The sequence below is a fragment of the Dromaius novaehollandiae genome, chromosome 7, assembly GCF_036370855.1.
Source record: "Dromaius novaehollandiae isolate bDroNov1 chromosome 7, bDroNov1.hap1, whole genome shotgun sequence".
Lineage (NCBI taxonomy): Eukaryota > Metazoa > Chordata > Aves > Casuariiformes > Dromaiidae > Dromaius > Dromaius novaehollandiae.
The window spans coordinates 44821820-44846678 of NC_088104.1; the positions used below are offsets into that span (position 1 = coordinate 44821820).

General features: G+C 40.5%; 1 protein-coding gene across 12 annotated transcripts in view; it reads left to right on the forward strand.

Annotated features, from left to right (window-relative positions):
* Window positions 1–24859, forward strand: part of ADARB1 (adenosine deaminase RNA specific B1) — a 122017-nt gene that overhangs the window by 79535 nt on the left and 17623 nt on the right. For all 12 annotated transcript variants that reach the window (XM_064515440.1, XM_064515439.1, XM_064515443.1 and 9 more), the window contains 4 exons: window positions 11398–11512; window positions 15977–16145; window positions 16675–16823; window positions 17436–17604. In XM_064515440.1, the coding sequence (XP_064371510.1) occupies window positions 11398–11512; window positions 15977–16145; window positions 16675–16823; window positions 17436–17604 (602 nt within the window). The remainder of the gene's footprint in view (window positions 1–11397; window positions 11513–15976; window positions 16146–16674; window positions 16824–17435; window positions 17605–24859) is intronic.

The following is a 24859-nucleotide window of genomic DNA, read 5'->3' on the forward strand; positions in this document are numbered from 1 at the left end:
GATGTTGGAATTTATTGTCTGGGTAGGAGGTTCAAAATGAATTTTCGGTTCAGAGCTGTGCAGTAAAAACGACAGGGTAATTCAAGATGCATAGTCTGCAGTAACATTACATTATGGATCTGAGAGTCAGCGGGCATGCTCTGCACAAGTCTAAGACATCTGTAACTAATGTGTTTTAGATAACTTGTGGTGCCTCATGAGAAAAACAGTGCAAAAATTTTAGAGGAGAGAAAAGATTATTATTTCTCTGGAGTTGATTGTAAGTATTGGATGAAATGTGTATCAATTATTATTCACCTGATAGCTGCAGACACTGTGGAGGAAGTTAAACGTGGAGATACATGCATAAGTTATCAAATGAAACAGAAGGAAATTTTACATTGGAAATCAGCTTATAAAACGGACATTGTGTGGAGTGGGTTAGCAAAGTGCTAATCCTGTGGCTTAATACATTTAAAATTGGTCTGTGCAAAGCAAGCTTGTCTGCTCATTTCCAGCTTGACCTTTTGTGAGGGGTGAAGCAAGGTCACCTGGGGTGAGGAGAATCTCTTTGCTGAGAAAGTGCCTTAAAACCAGTAAGTCACTTAATACAATGTGCCTCAGAGAGATGAAGAAGCCCTGGTGAAAATCAGGCCTCGTGTATGTATTGCCTTGGCATCTAATGTGTTAGCGTGGAAGAGATTTTGTCAGTCTTACATATAGGGCCTTACTTTTCCAAAACAAAGAAATCAATCTGGTGAGACCTTCTGTATTAGCAGTAAGAGAAAGCATACACCAAGGACTCCAAAGTGTGCACGCTTCAGGTTGTACTCCTTGCTGTGGAAGAAAATGAAAAGTTTCAACATATCTAGGTTAATATTGTTAAAATGTTTAAGTGCATGGCTCATCATGGATCTATAGCATCTGTAGGCAGTTAAGGTTGATGAGAACTGAATAGAGAAGACAGAGAAAAGGGAACAGTATTTTGAAATCTGCTCTGAAGACAAATGTGTCATGTGTTTATTGAAGTGTGGAAGCTCATGCAACCAGGTGTTTGCAAATTGTCTGTGTAAAGTCCATATCAGGTTACTGAAGAAAGGAGTATTTTTGAGGCTCCGAACCACAGGAAGAGCCATAGTGGGCCGGACCAAAGCTCCTCGCCCGTTGGCCTGTCCCTGGTGCCAGGTCGTTCTTTGCTGTCCCAGAGATCACTTGTTTTTTCTACTCTTTTTTTTTTTCCCCCACCTTAGACATTCCCTGCTTCCCAGAAGGGCTGTGAGGGTTTGAAAGAGGTGGGCTGATGCTGTCACTAAAAGCAAAATCAAGCATGGACAGTGGCCAATACCAAATACCTTGAGAAAACTGAGAACAAGGCATATCTGTAGCAACACTCCCCCAGCATATTCTTCCAAACTTCTGCAGTTTGTGGCTTTTTTCTTAGCCAGAAATGACATTTTTCCATTTAAGAGCCCTTGATGGATTAGGACACCCCCCCCCACCCCCCACCCCCCCCAAAAAAATTCAATTCTTTCTTGAACTTTTATACACTGTTGGCTTCCACAGCACCTTGTAGTATTAAGTTCCACAGTTTAGGTGTGTACTATGTGAAGAAGCATCTCAGCTTATTAGTTTTGACCCTGCTGCAATGCGTTCTGGTGTGCCCCAGTAATTCTGCTGTCTCCTGGTAATGTGCTTTTCCAAGCACTTTGTACTTTTTCCTGTACTGTTTCCAGTGCACGTCATGCACTTTGTGACTTTTAGAAGAGTCTGCTGCTCCAGGCTACATGTTGCTGCCAGGGGTTGTGATGGAAACGGTCCTGCCAGAGTAGGTATCTTCTTTGGGGCCACTGGTGGCTGGGCTTGGGAAAACCTTCATAGAAGCTTATAATGGTATTTCCCAGATTTCCTCAAGCTGTTTACTTAAAAAGATAGGTAATTAGTTGTGATGCAAAGGGGAAGTGCCGCTGGGGCTGGAAACAACTGACGAGATAGGAATCAGGGAATTGAAACTGTAAATACTGAATCTTAAGAATAAGTTATTTAGATTACTGAAAGCTGGAGAAGTACTGTGAGAGAAAACAACAAGCTAAATATATAAGCAGCATAATTGCAGGTGAAATCAATTAAACCATCCACTAGAGGGAATGCTTTTTATTATTCACCTCATTTATTGCAAATTCAACTTAGGGCAAAAAGATCTTGTGTATCATTATGGACATACATGCAAACAAAATGTTATGCAGAAAGAATGGAGTGAGATCCACTAGTGTAATGGATGCTTTCACTTGAGGTACAATATTTAATCCTGGTCTAATTTGGGGCAGGCAGGGAATAAAAAAGATTAAAAACCAGAAACAATGCACAAGTAAGTGATGCAAGGGATCAAAGGTCTGGGATAACTTCCTCTGGAGAGATGCTGAAGACACCTACAGTGAAGTATGTTCAGTGTATAAAGGAGAATAAGCATGTAAGAAATTCAGACCTGGTAAAAGGATCATACTGAATATGTTCATAGGAATTCATGAGTAATGTATTGAATTAATTGTTGTAGAATTAAAAGAGATAAAAAGATACTTTTGTGTAAGTAATGAGAGAATTTACTGTCTGACTGGAGTTTCTTTAAATAAATATAAGGAACTTTTTATCATGGAGAACTAGAAAATAACTACCCTGTTTTGTTAGCATAGATATGTTTGCACCTTCTCTGAGTTGTGTATGCTGATCACTGTCAGAGGAGAGATAATGGGCCAGGCTGATCCCGATTTTGCTTACTGTGGACACTGCCAGTGCTCATCAGCTTGTGAGAAAGGTCACATAAGCCCTAAACTGTAAAGGTAAGAAGAAAAAAATTTGAGGGAGAACATTTGTACTTGAGAGGAAGAGGAAAGATCACTAGAGCTCCAAAGAGTGCCCAAAAGTTTGGGAAGTCTTGGGTTCGTTCCCCACTCAGATCCAGGAGTGCTGTCAGCCCATGAAGTGCCCGTGGTCCACCACCACTTCAGTCCTTATCAGCATTTATCTAGATGAAACAGCTGTTCTTGGTAGGAGTGATCTTCTGCTGAGATCTTCCTTCAAATCCAGACAGACCTGAATATTTTAAGGTTCAGAATATTATAAAACATGGATTTTCAGTTTGTTTTTTTCCTGAGACATGGCTGCAAAATATTTATTAACTGTAATTGTTTTGTATATGTGGAAAAGAACTGGTTTCACTGTCGCTTCCATCAGAGAAAGGAATGATGCACCCAAAATGGCTTTGAGCTCACATGCCTTAATGAGAAAACTAGCTATTTTGGGTCTTTCATTGTTTAAATTATCCAACTGTGAGCAAATGATTTAATAAAGGAGAGGGTGATAGAGAAAAAACCTGTGTCAGATATTAGGGCATTTCCTGGGAATGGGAAAGAAAAGTTCAAATTCTGCTTCAATTAATGTTTATTTATATGAGACGGAATAGATCCCGAAAGAGAGATGACAGATCTCCCCTGCCCCCCGCCCCCGCCCCAGACAGGTCAGTGGTCTGGACTTGATGGGGAGACAGAGATTTGGGTTGAATTGGGCCCAGCAAGGATATGATTTTAGGTCAGTAAGTCTTGCTCCTTGCTCTACAGTGGCCTGATCATAACCTGCTATAGTCGCATGAGATTCGTAGCTTGCTGTTGGCTAAAAATACGTTTCTTCTGGTAGTGCACTTACCTATACTCCTTTGTCACCTTTGCTGATGATGGAGGAGCTGCTTATGGGGCTGTTGTAACCCATGGCTGGGTCTTGGTGAAGGGGTTTGTATTCTTTAATGCATATGTCACTTATTCACGATTTCGTTGATCCACATGATTTGCTGGTCCTACGTAGGGTTGTGTGGCTAGGCTTGAAAACTGTTATTCTTGTTTCTAGGGATGGATGTAGTTTGTACCAAGCTCTAGAGCAATGACCGCATTTCTTCTTCTGGAACCCAACATTTTTATCATCCTTGAAACAAATTTGAGGTCTTCAAGCTTAACTATTAAGACAAGTGTGAAGTTGTCTGGTAGTCAGAGAAGTTCAGAGATTTCTAACGCAGTGTATTTGTGGGTACATTGAGAACGCCCACGTAACTAGTTATTAAGCAGTTATTGTTAAGCAGTTGTTTGGACTCTCATTTTTACTTCTTCCTTTTGCTTGTCAAGAATAACAGATGTTAAGTTGAGGATTATAGTCTTTAAGTATATTCCTTTTAATGAAGTGATTCTCATCTGGTGTCCCTTTCATCTTTAAACCGACCTGTTAAGCGAGTTAATAAAACAAGACATGGTCCAGACTGGTCAGGGGAGTAAGTGAAGCGTTGCAGCCTCTTTGCTTCCAGCGGCTGTGCTCCTTGTCAGACTTCCTCCGTGCCTTCCCACATCCACCTCCAGCCTTCATTTCTGAGACCTCCTGCACCACTTGCTTTTGTTGGTGCCCCTTGTTACCTCTGGTAATTCCTTTGCAACAGTAAGATTCAGCTCTGTCAGGCTCCTTCCCTTCCGCTCTCTCCTTTCTCTCCTTCCATGTCCTTTCTCAGAATCCCTTTAATAAAATTGAATTCAGAGTATATCCTTATTAAGTGTAGAAGCCATAAAAAGGGTTGCTGAGGAAAGAGTTTCCATTTCATTCTTTTTTAGTTCAGGAGCCTAGCAATTTAAAAATATTACTATCGATTTGAGAAAATTGAACAGTTAACCTCAGTAAGCTTGAATGTTACACATAGACTTCAGCTGTTACTGTTTTTACGAGACTATTTTAGAGTATGCACCCAATATAATAATAATAAGCATATTCAGGTCCTAGGAAAAATATGAAAACCATAAAAATGATTGGCTAGTACCGGCTTGCTTTTTTCAAAACTTTTAAGAATCGCTGACAAGATTTTTTGTCTGTTTCTGTCACTAAGTCTGCAAATACATATGCAAAAAGCCTTTCTAGTGTTTGCCCAGGGAACAGCTTTGAGGCTACAGTACCCTTAATTTAAGGATAACGGAAAAAGTTTTCCCACATGTAGTGTTGTCTCTTCTGTCTCTGTTGCACTGCCATAGCATCTGTCCAAACCTGGGATGGCCTGAGGATTTTCCATGTTTGAGCTGAAAATAAGACAACAACAAATTCTTGTCTAATCTGGTTCTATTCCCTGATCCTAATGTAGCTATGTAAATGCTTTTGCAGGTATCACCTAAAAAGTTTATTCCCCAAAACCCAGGAGCTGAAGTGGGCAGTAAAGAGGTAGGAAGAGCGTAACCCAGTGGTGTTTCCAAAGAAGTTACCTTTGGAAACCACAGCTTTAAACTGTTGTACCTGAATCTGTCAGTCTTGATTGCTACGGAGGTGAGCCCAACTGTCTGCATAGTGCTTTTAGGTGAGCAGCTATCTCACCATTTTGAAATACAGAGGTTGGTCAAAGTCTTTCCGTCACAAAACCATCTTGAGATACCCCAACCAAGTGTACCAGGAAATACTACAGCTTGGAATAGAGCATTCTCAGATACATGACAGTAAAGGACAACTTTTTTCCAGCTATCTTTGTTAGAGGAATGAATTTGCAAATATTAAAAGTTGGTTCTTCCCTTCTCCCTGCACCTTATGCTCCATAGAGGCAAACATCTTAATCTAAAATATTTTCCAAAACCAGCATCTGCCTTTAATCTAAATCAAACCACTAGACTCTTAGTTTCCCTTTCCAGAACATTATTTTAGTATGAGAACACTACTTGCTTGTCTTAGGTATCATGATGTTTTTGTGGTTCAGTTGGATGTGGGGCCATGGGATGTAGAAGACGGGGGGGATGTCTAGGCTTTGAGAATTAGTCCAGAGGAGTTCCATTTTGCCTGGTGTGTGTCCATGAGAGTTGTGCTTTGTGTCCAGACAGATTTTTTTTTTCTTTTTTAACAGAGAAGTTTGAGGGAAACTATACGTGGTCCCATTCCACAATTGCATATTTACAAAGTTCTCTTTCTTCAATGTGACATTTTGTTGGGGACAGTTGAGCAATGTCGTTTAGTAAAAATCACACTTTCCTGAAAGCTTAGCAGTCTCTTGCAAGCATTAATATGCAGCAAAGATATTCTGAAATAATAATACTTACTGATTTAAAATAAAGAGTCTTCATTTATTGGGAGCTCCTGATTAGAAGTGCATGACTGTGGCAACTAATCCCTTAAGTTCCCTATCACATCAGCTCATATTTACATACTCTTCTGTAAATGAGCTTCTCCTTTCTAATCTCTTCTGTGACAGAAGTGAGTTTGAAGTATCTCTGCTAGGGTACTCCACTCTTGACAATATGGCTAATATGCTGTAGCCCTTATGACGGATAGTTAAACAGAAAGAAAACACTGCTGATTTTTTTTCTTTATTCTTTAGGAGTCCTCCTCCCCTGCCCAGCAAAATTGCCTATGGAGAAAAAGTGAGTGATAGGCAATAAAAACAGGACATCTGGTTTTTATCTTGTGTTTAGCATGAATGAAGTGCTTGTCCTGGATTACTTCCTCCTTGATTTCAAGGTCACTGGAACGATGATCTGTTGTGGTTGCTTGACTCTGTAGAACTAATGAGGCAGCACATTTCTGAGCTCTTCCGAGGAAAGTTACTGCTCCTTTGAAAAACCAATATACTAGGGATCTGTCTCTCATCAGTGGCAGAGGCTGTCTCCTTGAGCTACTCAGCAGCTGTGTCCCAGTGGTTTACGTGTTTTTGGGACAGGAAGATGATGGTAAGAAAACAGGCAGCAAAAGTTCCAGATGAATCAGATTGGTTATGTCATAAATAAAGAGATTTGACTTACCGTGTTATAGGAAACAGTGAGATTTTTGTTGCCGTGACCATTACAGTTTTAGTAAAATCTCAGTTGCTGGACTTTTTATTACTATTTTTATTATTTTGAAGGACAGACAAATGGGCAAGTCCCAGCAGTTATTGCCAGACTGGAGTCCACATCTAGTGAGAGATATTTTGTTGATAAAAGCATGTCTATTCAGGCTAAAAAGTCTGATTCTGTAACTCTCAAATGTAATCTAAAGCAGATAAACGCTTCATCTTTTCTGGTGGAAGTCCGGTGGGAAAAGGCTTTGTGGTGCTGTGAGGAAGTGGCGTGTCTGGCTTATTCAGAGTGGTGAGAACAATCTGAAATACAAAGTGAAGTACTGCAGCTTTGCGGGACTTGTTCTTTGTCATCCTGCTGCTCTTCTGCCCACCTAAGGTATGTCCAGGAGATCTAGGGGAAACATGCTCATAGGTGAGGTGATATCTTTGTTGATATGATTGGAAAAAACTCATAAATTTTGAGCACAGATTCCCTTTATTGTCTTACTGAACCATAGCAAAGTCCACATGAAATGCATAAATAAAGAAACAGAAATGGTCTTAAAGAATCTACTATTTTAATGGAATAGGCTGTCTGAGAGAGAAGGATAATTCACATCTAATTTATTGGGCAAGTATTCTGCAGTTTCAAACCCATACAAGACCAAAATCTTAACAACTTAAACTGCAGACATTTAATAGCATTTATTTCTCACCATGCACCTGTTTTTATGCAACTTGGATATCAGATCAATAACATCTTTAATATATTAACCTATTTCTATGAGTAAAATTCGTTTCTTTTTTCCCTCCCTCACAGTTTCTTCTGTATTGTTTGCATCTCTAGTGGACATTTTTGTCTAGCTTGAGTTCTGCTTAGTTCTTCTTATCAACACTCTCCAAGGTCTTATTTTATAATTCATTCAAGCATTTTTAGGTTTCTTTGCCAGCAGCTTAGTTCCACATTGTTTGAGATGCAGCCCCATCCGTCTGCATAAGCTTACATTTCCCCAGGAAGACTCACCATATTCTCATTTGTACACTAACACTGCGGTTTTATCTGCTTCACCAATTATGGAAGAAATAATCTTGTCAGAAAAAGCTGTGTATTTATATATAACCCTATATATGAGCATTCCACCCAATTACTTGTCAAGTAGCTATCGGAGCCTGTAATACCCTTTTATCAGCAGTATTGGCAGATAACTTGTCCATGGGTTTCTTCCCAGAAATGCCTGGAAGTTTGAGTTCCTGCCCCATGACAAAAAAACTCATCAAACGAGTGCTGGTTCCCGTAGGAAATGGGGAGATTACAGGCCTCTGCAGATCAGCCTCCGTTTAGTCAGCTAGACTGGCGAGCTGCATAAGGAAGTTATATTCAGATCTTGAAAGAAGCATTTCTGTACCTTTCCCTTTTACTACCGGTGGTTTTTGGCTCAGGGTTTTGGAAGCACCATTTCTGATATGTGGCATTTTTGTGTAGCCAAGTGTTTGAGAAGACTCCTTCAGACCACACTTAATTTTTACGAAGAAGGAATAATCCACATTTTTTATTACCTGAACAGCAAGCCTTTCTGGCATGCTGCTGCTTTGATTCAGTATGCTGTCCCTGTAGCATGTGTTCTGCTTGTGGACCAAGGTGCATCCGTATTCGGAGAAGTTTTTTGCTACTTCTGCAGTAATATGTTCTCTCATAGCATTAGTCAGCATGAGTATGTGTTGCCTGATAGCTGGTCAGCTACCAGCCATATTCTCCTGGAAGCTCCAGTATGTCTGATGTAAAGCATAGTAGAAAACTGGATATGATGTTTTAGAAATGAGAGCATAAAACTTGCAAGCAGGAAGCATTATCAGCAAACTATGCAGTCAGTTTGTGGCTAAAACATTGGAATGGGACTCTGATCTTTGTTCAGTTCTTTTCCTCGCAGTGGTCTGCCATGTAGCTGTAGGCAGGTTAATTATTTAAGCCGTGTGTGTCTTAATTTTCCATTTCTAATACCAAGAACCAATAGAACTCTGCCATTTATTGTTTTTTCTCTTGTATATTTATTTACCTTATAGTCTTTTATCCTGCAAAGTTTAACTCTTTCTTACTGCATTATGTAAGTGCCAGGACTAGCACAATTAAACACAGATTTTGCGCCAATTGGTCATGATGCTATTGTAGCACAGATTATGACAGAATCTTAGGTCCAGTGTCAGGAATACTTTGTTTGAAAATTAGTGAGATAAGAGTTTCTGAGTTGTAGTCTATTCAAATGCGTCATGAAAATTCGTAGTTGAAATGTTGGTGGGAGTCTTAAAAACTGCAAATTGACTGAAGCTTAGGGTAAATGCGACCTCAGTCACCACTGACTGCTCATTGCTGTCTCCAGTAGGATTCTGGAAAAAGCTGTTGAGCCCAGAAATTATGACACACGAGCTGTAGGTATTTCTTCCTTGGCTGCTAAAGCTCTTCCAGAAGGAAGTTAACGTTGAGAATTCCTTCCCGTTGTTTCCAGGCTGTCAGCTCTTACAGGCATTGCAAAGATGATGGTGGTGAATCGAGCTGACAGTCTTGCAGCCCTCTGGTTTTTTTGAACCTGGCAATCTGTTTTTAGATCTGATTATGTTTAAGTTTTTGTATAGATTCAACTGGGTCCCTCCAAGATCTGTGTACCCATCATCACTGTTGATTTGCCTTGGGCCCTAGGTAGGGGGGAAGAGAACAGTGATTTTCTTCCATTGCTGAAGGGACCTAAAGGTAGTTAGTAAGCAGAATCTTCTCAGTCTCGAGAGTCCTTTTGGGCTTGATTTACTTGCCCACACATGTTTAGCACCACACTAGATGCTCTTGGATACTGAAGACATCGACATAGCGCTGGCAGATAGGACACAGGACCTGTGTTCTTCTGGAGCATCATGGTCCAGGTGGTTACTACAGAGCATCTTGGGTACCGCTGGGGGCCAACACATGGACAACCGAACTGAGCTCTTTATGCCTGGGACTCCAGTGATGGGATTTGGCTCCAGACTATAGACTGCTACATATAGTCAAAAATGTTAAGCCTAAGTGTCTCTGTGTTCGTGAATGTCTGAGCTGCCATTATAGTCAATGGAGAGCTAATCAGTGAAGTCTGGAGGGCTGCTCAGCCGATCAAGTACAGATGTCTGTTTAGGGAGATCTGAACAGTCCACTGTGGTGACTACATCTCTGACGACCGTAACAAGGGCTCGGCTGACAGGTTACAGCTGGACACCCACCTGCAGGTGTCTATGGTCTGGACTGGGCTCCCTCCCCAGCTCTTCATTCTCCCTCTCTCTTTGGATCCTGATGCTGATCCTGGTGGGAGATGGGTGAGAATTGGCTGCCACGTCTCCCGTGCTAGCTTTGGGCTTCTTCATGCCTGGGTGGTGCGATGGGTCTGAAACAGCCCAGTCAGCCTTAAAGGGCCTGTTTTTATGGACATTCCTACTTCCTCTAAATAACTATGCCTAAGAGGGTTTTTCTCTTTCTTTGTGTGTCTAGATTACAGCTGTTTCTTTTTGAACATGTAATTTGCCATACTCGGCCATTTCTTTTGGAATAAATAACTCTGCTGCCATGCACACTGCTAGGGCATTGCGCTTCATGGAGTGCATGTGAAAACCACTTAGCCAGTACCAAGTACAACCATTAACACAATGTCATTGCATGGTTTGCCCTGGTTTTCAGTTTCTTTTCAGGTGAGAATTCAAGATTTTGATTTTGACTCATCTCCTCTAGCTGTTATGGTTCCAGCTGCCTTAAGACCATCAGGTGAGATTAGCTGCAGTGTTGAACTGAACCATCGGCAGAGTTCAACAAAAGCAGGACTGGTATTTTGAAGTTTCCCTTAATATTAGAAATTATTCACCCTTACAGTCTGACCTATGTTGCTTGCCAACCCTGTTGGCAAATTATAAGGCTGTATCTATTATTCAAGTTTTCCTGAAGGTGAAAGAGATGAATCTTCCTAATTTTTTATGGCTTAATTTAGGTTATATGTTGACATTTTCCATTCCTAAATTTGCATATATCTTATAAAAATATAAAATTTAACTACTGTTGAAAATGAATTCATTCTTATTTATGTAATAACTGCATAATTAATTTCATTGTTATAAAAGGTTTGTATGTTGGTTTGAAGAGGCTGGGTTTTGCACTTCAATCCTCTTGTCAGGTCCAATGTTTAGGATACTGAAATGATGTGTTTTGAGGTTTGAGCATGAAAATATTGACTCTTCTGTCTATTCAGTTGTTCTCATGAGCCTCAAGTGTTCATAACGATCATGAACATTAGCTGCTTTGATTCTTGGCTTAGGGCTGTCTGACCCTGTTTTTATAGATGCAGAGCACACAGAGCTCCAGTTTAGCATACAGAGAGCTATGAGAATTCAGTATACCTGAAAACTGGACCCTAGATACCTCATTGACACACTGCAGACATTCGAAAATCTTTGCCATATCAATCTTTTAAAAATGAACAATGCAAATTCTTCTAATCTATTATGTCAAATCATTAAAAGTGCAAATCTTTATAACCTAATGGTGCTATAATTTTTTGTTATTTGTTTAATTTCCTAATGTGCATTTCTGTGATTTACAGGTTTTAGCTGATGCTGTTGCACGCTTGGTTGTAGATAAATTCAGTGATTTGACAGAAAATTTCACATCTCCACATGCACGTAGAAAAGTCCTTGCTGGAATTGTCATGACAACAGGTAAAATAAATATATAAATAGCATTTTAACTACTTAAATACCAGAACTCTGTGTTCTAAGAAACTGTATCTTCTGTCTTCAGTCAACCAGTATTGAAATATATTACTGTTTAATCTTCCAAGTGCCTTAAATATAACAGTTCAATCTTGGCTGAATGTGATTACAAAAAAATTATACCTGCAAATGCTTCTATTTCCACAAAGTTGCTATATTCTGTATAGACAAAGGTGTCTGAGACTTCTGAGACAAATCATATTCTATAAAATAATGCATATTTTTCAAAGAATTATGCACCTTTTGAAAATAAAAGTAAACATAACAGTCAGCACATTAGTCACATAGACAGTATTCCTCTGTTTTGGCATATAATGTTATAAATTATCCTTGCTTTCCAAGTCCTTAGGACTTTGCACTTTATGTAGTTATTCTTGCAATATTTCTTGGTGCTTAGTGTCTCGGTCATTTTAGTAAAAATACTTGAAGAAAGCAGCTTCTGTTTCAGCAGCTGACAGTAGTATGCGTGTACAACCAGCAGCAAGACAGTGCTTCTGGGATTGCTCACATGAGATCTGTGCTCTGCCAAATCACATGGACCAAAAGTGAAATTCCACCCTAAGTGATCTGCATCCATGCTGCTGCTGAATTTTCCTTAGGCTAAGATTTATCTTTGCCTTTAGTCGAGTTGGTCACTTGATTGGACTAAAGTTCATTTTCGACCTGTCATGCATTAGCTGTACAAGTCAGAGCAAGGTCAGAGATGAGTGCACAGCCACGTTTCTGCTGAGCAGTCTTTATGTGGTATGTGCCATGAGCCCGTTTCCTGCTACCTCACCTTGCATAATAGCCTGCCTTTGGTTTTGGGGCAATGCCAGCCCTTTGCCACTGTGGGGATGTTTGCAGGGGCCCCCGCCACTGAGCAAACATTTTGTTTCTGAGGTCCAAGGGTGCTGGCTGGGATAGATAGCAATTGTGTGCTTGAGGGACAGGAGAGTGTGACGAGGGGATGCTTGGCCCAAGCTCTGTCACAAGCTGTCAAAACCAGAGAAGGTGGCCATGACGGATGATACTGCTCTGGTTATCTGCAAGCACCTTCAGAGGGGCACTGTGGCACTGCTCTGTGTCACCAGGTCACCAGAAGCGTTTCTTCACTCAAGCGCACTATGTTTTTGCTGCAGTTAGTGCACACTCCAGGGTAGTTTGGGATGTGACAGGTATAACCAGCCAGCTGGGCTAGAGGCAGGGTTCAGGACATGTGCAGTAGTATTACGTATGTAGCAGTACTAGGTAGACAGCATGCTCAGGGTATTAAAAAAAAAAAAAAAAAAAAAGACAGTCAAGAGCCCTTGTGGCAGCCTTGGTCAAGATCTATATTCAAGGGAGTCTTTTGGGTGCCTCTGATTCATAGAGGTCCTAGTTTCTGCAAGCCTCCTCTCCCACAGTGTTTGAGTTGTCATTTTTATCCTTCTCCTCCTTCTCGGAAGAAATGAGATTGCTTTGTAAGAAAGGATAGTCCCACAGACCGCTTCACAGAATTTTTGATGGATCTGGGAGCTTTGCCACCTCCCAGTTTAGGATGTACCAAGGCTTCTTGCAGGTGGGGCAGTTGGTTCGTGATTATTCTCGTCCTCTTTGTAGGCTCACCATAGTCTTTTTCAGGCCTCTGAGATTTATGCTTGTGTGCGTTCAGGAGGCTGCTGCTGTGAAGGCGGTCGTGCTTGGGCTCTCAGTGCTGACCCCTCATGTCTGGGTTTCCCCAGGACCTGAGTAGGTCGAATACCTGGGCCTGGCTCCTGCTGGCGTCTCAGTGGGCTGCATTTGTGAATCCACCCGACAAGCACGTGGAACCGGCAGAAGGGCTGGTGGCTAACAGTGCAGCACCCAGCGGAGAGGGCTGCGCGTGCACGCTAGCAAACGGCATTGCTTCTGTCGGAGTGAAGGTTTTGTACAGATTGCTGCCAGTAAGGTTATTTTGTACTCTTCAGCTGCTTTGCCTCACGTGGCTGTGACATTTTCAGTCTGGTATTATGCATCCTAACCATAAGCCTAGGAGGCTACACTGATAAATGCAAGAAACAGCTTGAAAGCCTGGCAATTATAAGAGAAGGAAACTTTATGGGTTTGACCATTTTTAAAATTCATTTAAAAATATTTAATTATCTTTCGTGCCAAAAGAGATCATTCTGCCCTAACCTTTATGATGTCCCACATTCTCATGGAGTGTTATGTGACCCATAAAGTAAGCGGTTTGGTTTTAGTACAGGTGCTTAAACATAAGCTCATCAGAGATTCCTTCCACGCACATACTTTGTCCTCCAAGTAAATATAAAGTATAAATGGGGTACAGCTGTTCCCCAAAGTCTGTCCAGTGCGACATTGCTAGTGCCTCATCCTGATGAAGAACATGCTGTAATTTTATTTTAGAATACTGTACAATGTTGAAAAAGTTGTTACTGTAATTATAGCCCTGTGTCCAAAATTTCCAGAGGAGCCATGTGCCCAAAGAATCAAAAGCCTTAATTAACGTGTGAATATGTTTTGATTAACCAAAGAAATAGCTTTGCACTTTATTAGAAAATGGCTTTGTATGGATGTTAAGTGTCTGGGGAATCCCTAGAATTAGGTGACCCCAGTGCCCAGCCTTAGAGAACAGCTTCCCTGTGGCATCGGGATGACTTGGGCTGAAGACTTTGTCCGATACTTTCATTTCATTAGGGCCCTGTCTTTTCCTTTAAAAGTGCCAAGGTTTTCATGTGCTGTGTGTTTTTTTGGAACATTTGTTTTTTTGGCTGTGTGGTAAATAACAAAAAAGTAAATTCTATCAAAAGGCCAGCTGACTGAAATGAACTTTGGGCTAGCAAGTTTCTCTAGTTAGAGACTCTAGTAAGTATTTGGCAGAAATATATGCTTAGAAAATACAAGGGCTGTATGTCTCACTGCAATATCTGGGACCAGACTCTCCGCTGTAGCCGGTAGGTATAACGGAGGAGTGCCACCAGGGAGCTGGTTATGGCTTCTTGATTCTCAAGTGACTAACCATGGCCCCTTCCACATGTTAAGCTTGATTTCTACTGATTTTGAGGTGGCGAAGCACCTCCCCACCTCTCCTCCTTGGTTTTATCTCAGCCCTATAGGAGGGCAGGGGGCAGCTGGACTCGCGTTCGTTTTTGCTAGGGCTGTACTTCAGTTAGGATTTATTTCATCGACAGTGACAGCTCAAACAACCCATCCTGTTCCGTGTCACTCATCCCCCTGCTAATTACTCATTCTGCTCCATATATTGGCACTGCCATAGGGCAACCAGGTGGTGAACAGTCCTAGGGCACTGAATTGTGTTCAAAACAACAGCTATCTTCCTCATCCAGCTCACCACGTATTTGCCCAGAGTTGTGCCAACAGTACAGCAGCGTGAACAAGCCACTTGAGAGCTGGAGCTGGCACAGCTGCGGATGGGACATACATCACATCCAGCTCTACACTGCAGCAGGCTCCCTCGGTATAGGCACCCCTAGGAACCGAGCTCATATTAAGGGCAGGATCCTAAACCTTAGGTGCCTAAAGTCTGGTTAAATCTGTTTTGAGATCAGTGTGTAGAATGTGGTTTATCAGCTTTTACTTACTCTAACAACTATTCTGTGGCAGAAAAATAGCAGAGGGCATTTGGCAGGGATGGCCACTTTCTGCCTCTGCCGATCAAGCGCTGTGAACTCCGAAGGAATTAGTGTGTGGCTTGTCGGGGCTTTTTGCTCTGTTTTGCTAGAGGGATGTAACATTTTGGACCTGCCTTTCTGAATTCTTCATACAGCTGACCTTTATTTTTTATGACAGAGATAGTTTCCTGTACATAAAACACACAAAATATTTTTAAAGATTTGACATCTAATTGTTTTGTGCAGAATTATTTAATATCAAGGACTACACCTCTAGAAATGTTATACTGCTGATAAGCTTTGCAGTGGTTTAAGCATTTAATCTTTCTTCCTACTCTAGTTCTACCTTTCCTATTGTTGGCTTAATACCCAATCATAAGATGTTGTTTTTTAATAAATCAGTGCTTTTTAATAAGACAAATTTCTAAAGTCACGGTGGATATCTGCATGTGTAGCCAAGAGGTGCATGCTGGAAGCTAGCAGGCTGACTGTGTCAAAAAAAGCACTGTCTTTGGGTTTCAGGCTTTAATATCTCTTCCTGAAGCAGCAAAGTTTCCCTTGCAAGTTTTCAATTTCTAACTAGTCTGAACTCCGAAATGAAGAAATCACATGAACCATAGACCATACTGGTATACGTATAGGGAGGATATGTCTGAGTGAAGCTTTGGCTGTAAAGAAAGTATTGGAAAAAGAACCAGTTTTTTGAAAGGAAAATGCAGAAAGAAGCACTGTTCAAATTTTGCGGGAAGAAATATCTTGCCAGAATGATTGTGACTTCTAATTGCTGAAATTAAAATTTTGAAATTTTGTTTCGCAGGTACAGATGTGAAAGATGCCCTGGTAATAAGTGTTTCAACAGGAACAAAATGCATCAATGGTGAATACATGAGTGATCGGGGTCTTGCATTAAATGATTGCCATGCAGAAATTGTATCTCGGCGGTGCCTGCTTAAATTTCTATATACACAACTTGAGCTTTATCTAAGGTAAACTTGAGAGAAACAGAAGATGAACTGACCCCACAGAACTGAAAAGCTGTCTTAAACACTTGTCTTATATTTATTTGAATGTGAAACAATTGTCCTGAAATACCCTGCTGAAACAAGCTAGTATGTGAAGTCATATCTCGTACATTGGAATGTGTAACTGAGCACTTAGGCCATTTCCCATAAAGTCTGACTTTAACAAAATGTGTGTTCAACTAGATGTGAGCCTTGGGAGGGAAAAAAGTATTTGGGAATCTTTCTGTAAAGTATAAACATGTAAATCAAAATAATCTGGGCCAGCAAATATGTGATGTTTGATTTCCTGGTAAGTCTCTGAAAGTTCACTGGGAATGTCGAGGGCTCCCTCTTTCTTGTCTCTAGTGTCTTTTCATTTTGTTATTTGTAATAACTGTTAATTATACTATAAACATGTCTAGACATACTGTAATCATTTTAAAGTCTATTAAGACTGAGCGGTGTACTTACGTGTTTATTTCAGTTTTGACTGGAGCTTTCTTCTCTATTTCAGCAATAAAGAAGATCAGCAAAAATCCATTTTTATCAAATCTGAACGTGGTGGGTTTAAACTGAAGGAGAATGTGCAGTTTCATCTCTATATCAGTACGTCTCCTTGCGGCGATGCTAGGATTTTCTCACCACATGAAGCAGCACAAGAGGGTATGACAGCAATCATATTAAAGCTATGGAGTCTAACGCGTATTTGATCACATGCAAGTGGCACAGGTAGAATTTAGGTGTCATCTTTCCTTTTTGTATAGATGTGTGTTAGAAAAAGGTCTCTCCAGAAAATCTGAGCAATTCTTCCTGTATCACAGAAGTAAAGTATAGGCATATCAACCATATGGGCTTGAAGAGGCTGAAAATTAGTAAGGATAAGTCAGTTTGTCAGCAAGTATCCTTACAGAACTAACCAGGCCATGTTAATATTGCTATCGCTTAATAGTTGTTTTCTGCCTGCTCATTTCTTGATCTGCTGCTTGACTTCATTCTAATACTATAATGTGCAGAACAGAAGTTAAGAACTCCATGATACATATTAATTGTTCCTTCATGGAAAGCTTGGTTTCATTGCAAATGCATTTTAGGAGACTCTATGTACAAGAGATATGTTTGATGCTGTAGCAAAATTGAAAGGAGCAATGGAAATTGTTATGCAAGTTAACAATTATGCAGGCAAGTGTCTTTAATTGACTCTTCTTATTTTAATGCCATATGTAAAATATGTTGAGAATATTTCTGAGTTGATGGTGAACAATTTTTGTCGTACAGATCAAGGGGACAGACATCCAAACCGCAAAGCAAGAGGACAGCTACGGACAAAAATAGAATCTGGGGAAGGGACGATTCCTGTGAGATCCACTACCACTATCCAGACGTGGGATGGAGTATTGCAAGGAGAAAGGCTACTTACCATGTCATGCAGCGACAAGATAGCTAGGTGAGATATGAGTAGTTTCTAATTTCTGTAGTATTGTTTTTTATTGCTGAATAAAAAAGGCAGGCGTGCATGACACATGCAATGAATGTGAAGGTTATCAATTGGTTTCACTGCTTAGGTGTAGTGCGAGGGGGGCTATAAATATTAATAAAGCTCTGATTCTTCACCTGCAATTGGTGTCAGACCTTCTGCTGGCTTCATAGCTGAGGTGGAAAAGTTATCTGTCATTCCGGCCACTTAAAGTCAGGGCAGCTTCGTTTTGTATATATATCACTGGAAAATATCAGAGGAATGTTTTTTGTTTTTTGGTTTTTTTTGGTTTTGGGTTTTTTTTTGGCCTACTGTAATATGACATTAGCAAAACAGCTCAATAAGTACATTGCACAAGTCATACTGGATAACTTCCTCTGACGTATTTACATCCCTGTGTATTAGAGATACATGTGTGTTCCATGGATGGATTTAAAATTATATATTATACAGGGAAAAAGTGTTTCAGTTAAAAACATGTTAATTCATGGGCACTTTTAAATTTTAACTTGAAAATGATTTATATTTTATTTGAAATGCTTTTGCTTAAATGGTTGAACTGCAATTAAAATAATATATTTTCTAACATTAGTTCTTTTATTTACATTTATCTGATTCATTCTTTTTTCTTTTATTATTTAATTTTTAAGATTTTCTTTTTAATTGGGCATAGACAAAAGAGTCACCTAAAATTTAGCAAGTGTCCTTTAAATAACATCAGAAGCATGGGAGAATTTCTAGAAAATTGTAGCATGATTTTTCAAAATGAGTCTGTACGTTTTCAGCCTCTCTATGCTTACACGAAATATGTAAGAGAAATGCCAAGTTTTTCAGCTGATGATTTTTTTTTACTTATTTTTTAATAAAATAGGTAAGCATTTTTATCAAGTCACAGTTAGTTTGATTCAAAATTTATTAAGCATATTTTAACACAGAAAAGAAGTCAGAGCTTATTTGTTGTATGCCATGTATACCAAATTAATGATATAGGGTGAAGGTTATGTAATTGTTTTTTTCCTCTAGTCTTGTCTCAAGTAATCAGCATCTCTACTGAATGAAGACATTTTACTTACTTATTTTTAAATCCCTCTGACATAAATGGCCAGGGCCTTTTTGAAGTTAGGATAGTGGGTTGTTGAAAAGTAATTCTATAAAAATGGCATTTAAGTTTCTTTTATCGGTAACTCACCAAGCATATTTGCCAACTTCACGTCAATGACTTCTTTCAGCCGTCCAATATGGTAATCATGCTGCATTCATTTGACTTCTTTTATCACGTCATCATTGCTATTAGTGAAAATAAAAAGTAAAGCGAGTTATTGAGCTAGAACACATTTGACTATTTTGTTGATTTTGTGTGATGCAGAACAGAATCCATCTCACGCTTGCCTAGCTAGCTGTCACCTCTCCTTGGGGCTAATGGGAATAATTTTGTTTGTGCCAGTGAAGGAAGCAAATAGAATCCTTTGACACAGAGCAAAGACTATATGACGGGTAAGGAGGCCCAAATTTTCATATTCTTTTTTCTTTTTTTTTCCATCTCCTCCTCCTCCTCCTCCTTCTTTTTTTTTTTTTTTTTTTTAATTTCCCTGACACTTATGATCATGCTTTGTCCATTTAAATTTGAAAGAATGCATTGCTATGTAGTTTCCAATATCCAGTACTACGGAACAGCTTAGCCCTTTCAGGTGTCACTAAATTTTCAATCAGACTAACTTGCTTCTATGGCACAGAAATAATTTCTTTAATAAAAGCTACTAAGTACCTCTTAAGTCAAACTTAAGGTCAAACCAAAGCTTTGTTTTGCTAAAGATTGCATTCCTTTGCGCAGTAAATCTTCCAGCCTAGACAATATGTGGGTAAATTCTCTTTGTGCAGGATTACATGGGGAATCCAGTGTATTAAAATTCTTGATTGCTGAACAGCTCCCCAGTATAATCCACGCTATTACTTCAAGCCTCTGAGTGCTTTGTTGCAACCTGTTGTCTACCCCATCCTGAGCCGGTTAGGGATATCTAAGGAACTTGCAACCTTTCTGTTACACTTTTCCGTTCCAGCGAAGACTTGCTGACAAGTACAGGCTCTCCAGGGGCTGCCTTCCACTGTGGTGGAGTGCCAAGCCCACCGGTAGTAAGGCGGGTGAGCTTTGACACTTATCTATGGGCTTCCTCTGGTTTCTCTTTGCGTTCTGACTGCATGTTGGCAAACTTAAATTCCCGAAGCTCTGGGTTGGATTCTGCCATGGACTAGGATAGGGCTCATGAAATGGGCTTTGCCTGCAGAATGACACTGGTCTGCTGTTTTCCCCCAGAGAGCTCAGCTCACCTTTTCCTCCCTGGCTGCTCCGGTGGCAGATACTCAGCACTCCTTACTCCACCAAAATATCCTCCTGAAGGGACAGGCCTACTGTTCTCTGCCGATCTTCTCACATTATCGCAGTGGTAAGGGCAAGGTGGTGTTTTAGCTTCCCTTCCCAGTCACCTGGGAAGTGAGAGAGCAGGAAGTTGTGAAACAGCCCTGTAGATTTTGCCTCAGAAAGTCCTGACTTTACTCTGACTGCTCATCTCCCTCTGTTCTCACTTTTGTAACCTTCTTTCACCTCATGCTTGTGTTGGAAGAATACTGGAGAGGTAGGGAAAAAAGACAAAAATAATCAAGACACCTGGAAGTTCTGCTTTAGGGAGGAAGGAGCAGCAGGGTGTAGTGATATCGTGTGGTGTAAAACTGGAGAACAGCAAAAGGCCTGTGTATGTAACAGTAAATGTAAGCCCACCTTGGATCGGAAGCATTGGAACTGGATTATTCCTAATGTGTTTAGCACATGATGTCATTAGAGGGCAGTGTTAAGGTGATTTCTATGACCAGAATAATTGCTTTCGAACATTAATATTCATAGATTTGTTTTAAATGTATCCTGAATTTGTTCCATATATGTGTATTTTGGCTTCAGATAATTACTTGAACTTCTCATAAAACATTCCAGTCATAGATGGAGTATGCTTTATTGTCTTGCTGAGAAGAACAAAATGTTTTTCTCCGTGTTTTATTCCTAGGGATGATCCAGGAATTGAGAAGTGGTTTAACGTTAGATCCAATTACTAAAGGGGAAGTCACTTGTTCTCTTTTTGTCCAAAGGGGGGAAAAATAATTATTTCTGATAATCTGTTGGGTGAAGGATCACCACATGCCTACACGTTGGCCTTTTCTTGTCTTGTGTTTATTCAGAGTAGAAGATCTGAATGGAAGTTCCTAACTCAATCTTATGTCCATCCCTTGGATGGCTTTTTCTTCTTGGCTTTACCGCCGAGATTTCTGGGACTGATGAGGTTGAAGAAAAACATCTTAAAATCCTTTGCCTGCTCCCTAAAGGCTGTATATTCTGCAGTTATATTCATTCTCATCCAGTATTTTTCTGGTTCAGAAGTAATTTCTGAAAGGAGAGCTTCACAACTGAGTTAGTATGATCTCTGAATAGCAATAGAAAGAGCAGTCTTCTCATCAATTCTCAGTCGAAGTAATAGTGGTCTATTTGAATGCATTAATTTTGATATGTGGTGACTATGTGGCACCTAGATTAAAAAAAAAAACCTCAGGGAAAGTGGAAGGAAACAACTCCCCAAGATGCAGTATCTAAGCCCTAACCAGTAAAACCTAAGTCCTGGCCCAGGCTTGGCAGTGTGCAGCAAATCCAGGCAACACCAGAAAAGATGGGATAAGTCAGAGCATTGTGGTTGGCAGCCTAGATTCAGCTGCAGCTTTCAGATTTAGCTAACTGAAAATGTGACTGCAACATAAATAAAAAGATCTTTGCAAGTAATCCTACCATCAAAGACCACGGACTTCTGGCATTAGCTGATTTATAGTGTGGGCTGCTACCTGAGCCACTTGAACTGGAGAAGGAAAGAAACTCTGACCACACTCCACATGCAGATGTTGCTGCTTGTTTGTGCTGTGGCTCATGAAAGGAATGCACTGATCGTAGAGATTCAATTAGTCTCTTAGATGAGGAAGCAAAGAGAAATTGGGAGTTCAAATTTGGCCAAAAGAGAAATGAAAAGGTGATTAGATCAGTGAAGTCGGCTACAGTCTGCACTCTGTTCCCTTCTGCCAGTTAATGAAAGCGAAGTCCAGCTAGACGGGTGCCCACAGCAAGCAGATCATGACCTACGCAGTGTGAGTCCGGATTTAACTTGAGCAGCAGGAGTGTCCCTGTGCGTGGGTGATGAACCACAGTGAATGGCGAACACGTCCATTATGATGAGGCAACAAATGAGTGCACTAGGAGAAAAGTACTGGGATACAGGAGTTCCCTGTCAATCAGATCCACTTCGGAGATACAGAGGTGAAGACTAACATGGAGGGTTCTGCAAGCATCTCTGGGGATGATGCCAGCCTTAAACTTGGCAGTCATGGAGAGTAGAAACAAGAAGAAAAATCATGAATACAGCTAGTGAAAACATGAACACCTTCTGTTCAGAGATAGCCAGACACACTGAATCTTTCGGTTCCCAAATTTGCAAGGTGGGTCCTCTGACACCTTGGCTGTACGATCACCAAGAGGGGCTCTTGGTGTGCAGGGCGATTCAGAAGGCCTTGAAATCTTGTTGGTGTTGCAGTAGGCAAAGCCTGCCTTTGAGATTACTGCCCAGGACAGCTGCCGTCTGGGCTGCAAGCCTTTGTCATGGAGGAGGGCAGAAGATTCGTGTGATGAGGGAAAACACTTTTCAGGGATAGTCTGACATTTTCTCACATCTTGCAGCTTGCCCTGACCCCTCCCAGAGAGGAGCACCCCAGATGATACAACGTGCCACTTACGTGTCCTTGCAGTGTGCTTTTTGTCTTTTTTTGAAGAAAGGAGATCTGGCTGAGGCCTGTGAAAACAGAAATTAAATTGCACAAAAATATAGTTGTTACTTCGCATTATGTAAGATTTTCATCCTTAGTCCCTTGCCTTTGGATGCAAGTAAAAGCCTGACATAAACAAAATGCCTACTAAATCATTTTCCTCTTTTCATATTTATTGCTGTTTATAAATGATATTAAAAAGAGTAGTTCTTTGAACTGTAACTTGTTTTTTCCTCAAGATTTGCAGTGTATCATAAATATAACTTAATTTTTCAACAGAGAATTCGTTTTGGTAGTTGCAGAGGATTCGGTACTCACTTTCCTGTGATAAGTTCTGATACCAATTCCATATGCACTGTTGAAAATGCAATGAGTAGTGACTCAGCTCTTGCATACTTCTGTATGCATAAAAATAAATGAGTGGTGTTGAGATAACTGATATTAACATCACACTTTATTGCTTACTGGTGTTAGGCTCCCTTCATTTCTGCTGTCTCTCTAAAACAGTATAAATAACAGAATTCATATGTAATTTAGGTTTGGAAAGTTCAGAGGCAAGTTTTTAATTGCAGCCAGTATTTTTGACCTGTTTTTTTCAGCAAGAAGCGCACTAGCACAGTCTGTGCTAAGGTATTGCTGCAGAGTTAAATTTTACTTCTTTTTTCCCCATGTATTCAGGGTTGTGAAATGAGCTGTACTTCATGAAGACATTATTAGACCAATAGGTATCCTCATAGGTGTTCACTGTAGGTGTCCTAGCCTCTGAGCATAGATTAACCTAAAGCAGAAGTCTGACAACATAGAAAGGAAAACAGGACTCCTCTTGATTTAAAGTCAGTCTTGAGTTTCTCCACTCTCTTTTTTAATGTAGAATGACTGAAAATTGCAAAAAGCTTTAAAAAGTGTGCATTATCCCCCAGGTTGTTAGCATCTAAGCAGTGAATATAGATGAAGGAAATCAGTCAGTATGATAATTCTGGAAAATTCATATTTCCCTGATGTGGTGCTTGTCTATAAAATCGTAGTTGTAGCTCTCAGGTGAACCCACTGCATGGAGAACATTCTCTCTGTATAAACACCAGGATTTGAACACAATTCACGTGCAACTTCATTGACTAATCAAAAGCTGTATATGAATTTGTGGATACTTAACTGCAACCTGAAACCAGTTGCATCTGTAGGAACGGGCGGTTGTGTAGGAAATATTAAGTGAAATGATGCTGACTGTGTGTAATCATACATGATCTCTTCTTCATAGCAAACAGTGACTATGTGAATTTATAAAATAATCAAGAGTCTAGAGATAAATAATGATGGGGTTAATAAAGAGGATGCATTTTATGCATGGGTCAGATCAGATCTAATTTGTTGCTCCTCTTACCGTTTGCTCCATCCTACATCGTTTTGCTCAGCAGAGTGATCCCACTGAACTCAATGAGATTATCCGCAGGAAAAAATATCGTTTTCTCACTGCTTACTTCATTTCTAAAAGCAAGCTACCTTAAGCTAGGTTGGAGAATGTGCTTCCAGTAGTTTATTCTCTGATGGCAGAACCGTTTTAGGAGACTGCTGTCACCCATGCCCAGCTGCTGCCTGCACACTGCAGCTCCCTGCCTCTCAGCTGTAACGATGCAGCTGGTTGAGGAGCTGTGAACCAGTGTGGACCAGCAAAACTGCCATTTTAAAATACAAAACCTTGATAATTTCACTGATATGATTTGCAGCACAGCTGGGGCAAGCCAGCATGCAGGGGCAGGACCCGATGGTGCTTTTTATATCACGGTATTTCCAGCGGCAAGCATCTCCTCCTCCTTGCCCCCACCCCCCTTTTTTAATTTGGATCATTTCACTGATCTGACTTTACAGAGAGCCATACAAGCAACCGAATTAGTGGACTGAGGAGGATCAAGGTGGTGAGCTGCAGTAGGTCTCTCCTCTTGTGTCAGGCTTAGTGTTGAGGAAATGACAGGGTGCAACTTCACACTGAGTAGCAGCAGCAGATGACAGTGTCCTTTGCCTGGAGCCCTCCTTGTGTTTGTTAACTGTTGCAACAGTAGCCAGATAGTCGGCTAAACTTACCAGTTCTTTGTCCAAGAAAAGCAACAGTAGCTAATACAGGGACTAATAAGAACACTGAAAATCTTAATACAGTTGCTGGTGAGGGCCGTTGTGGTATGTCTGCTGCCTTGAGAAAAAAGGAGGGCTGTAGTTTTGATTAGTAGCTTCTGTTTCCCTTCCCTTGCTTAAGTACTTTTCTAATTGCTACTAAAGAGCTTTAGAAATTCTGTCACCTCCTCAGAGTTGTGCTTAAACGTAATCTCGATGAGCCCCAGGAACAAACTGCTGGAGAATTCCTGTCTGAGTGAGCTTCTGTACCGTG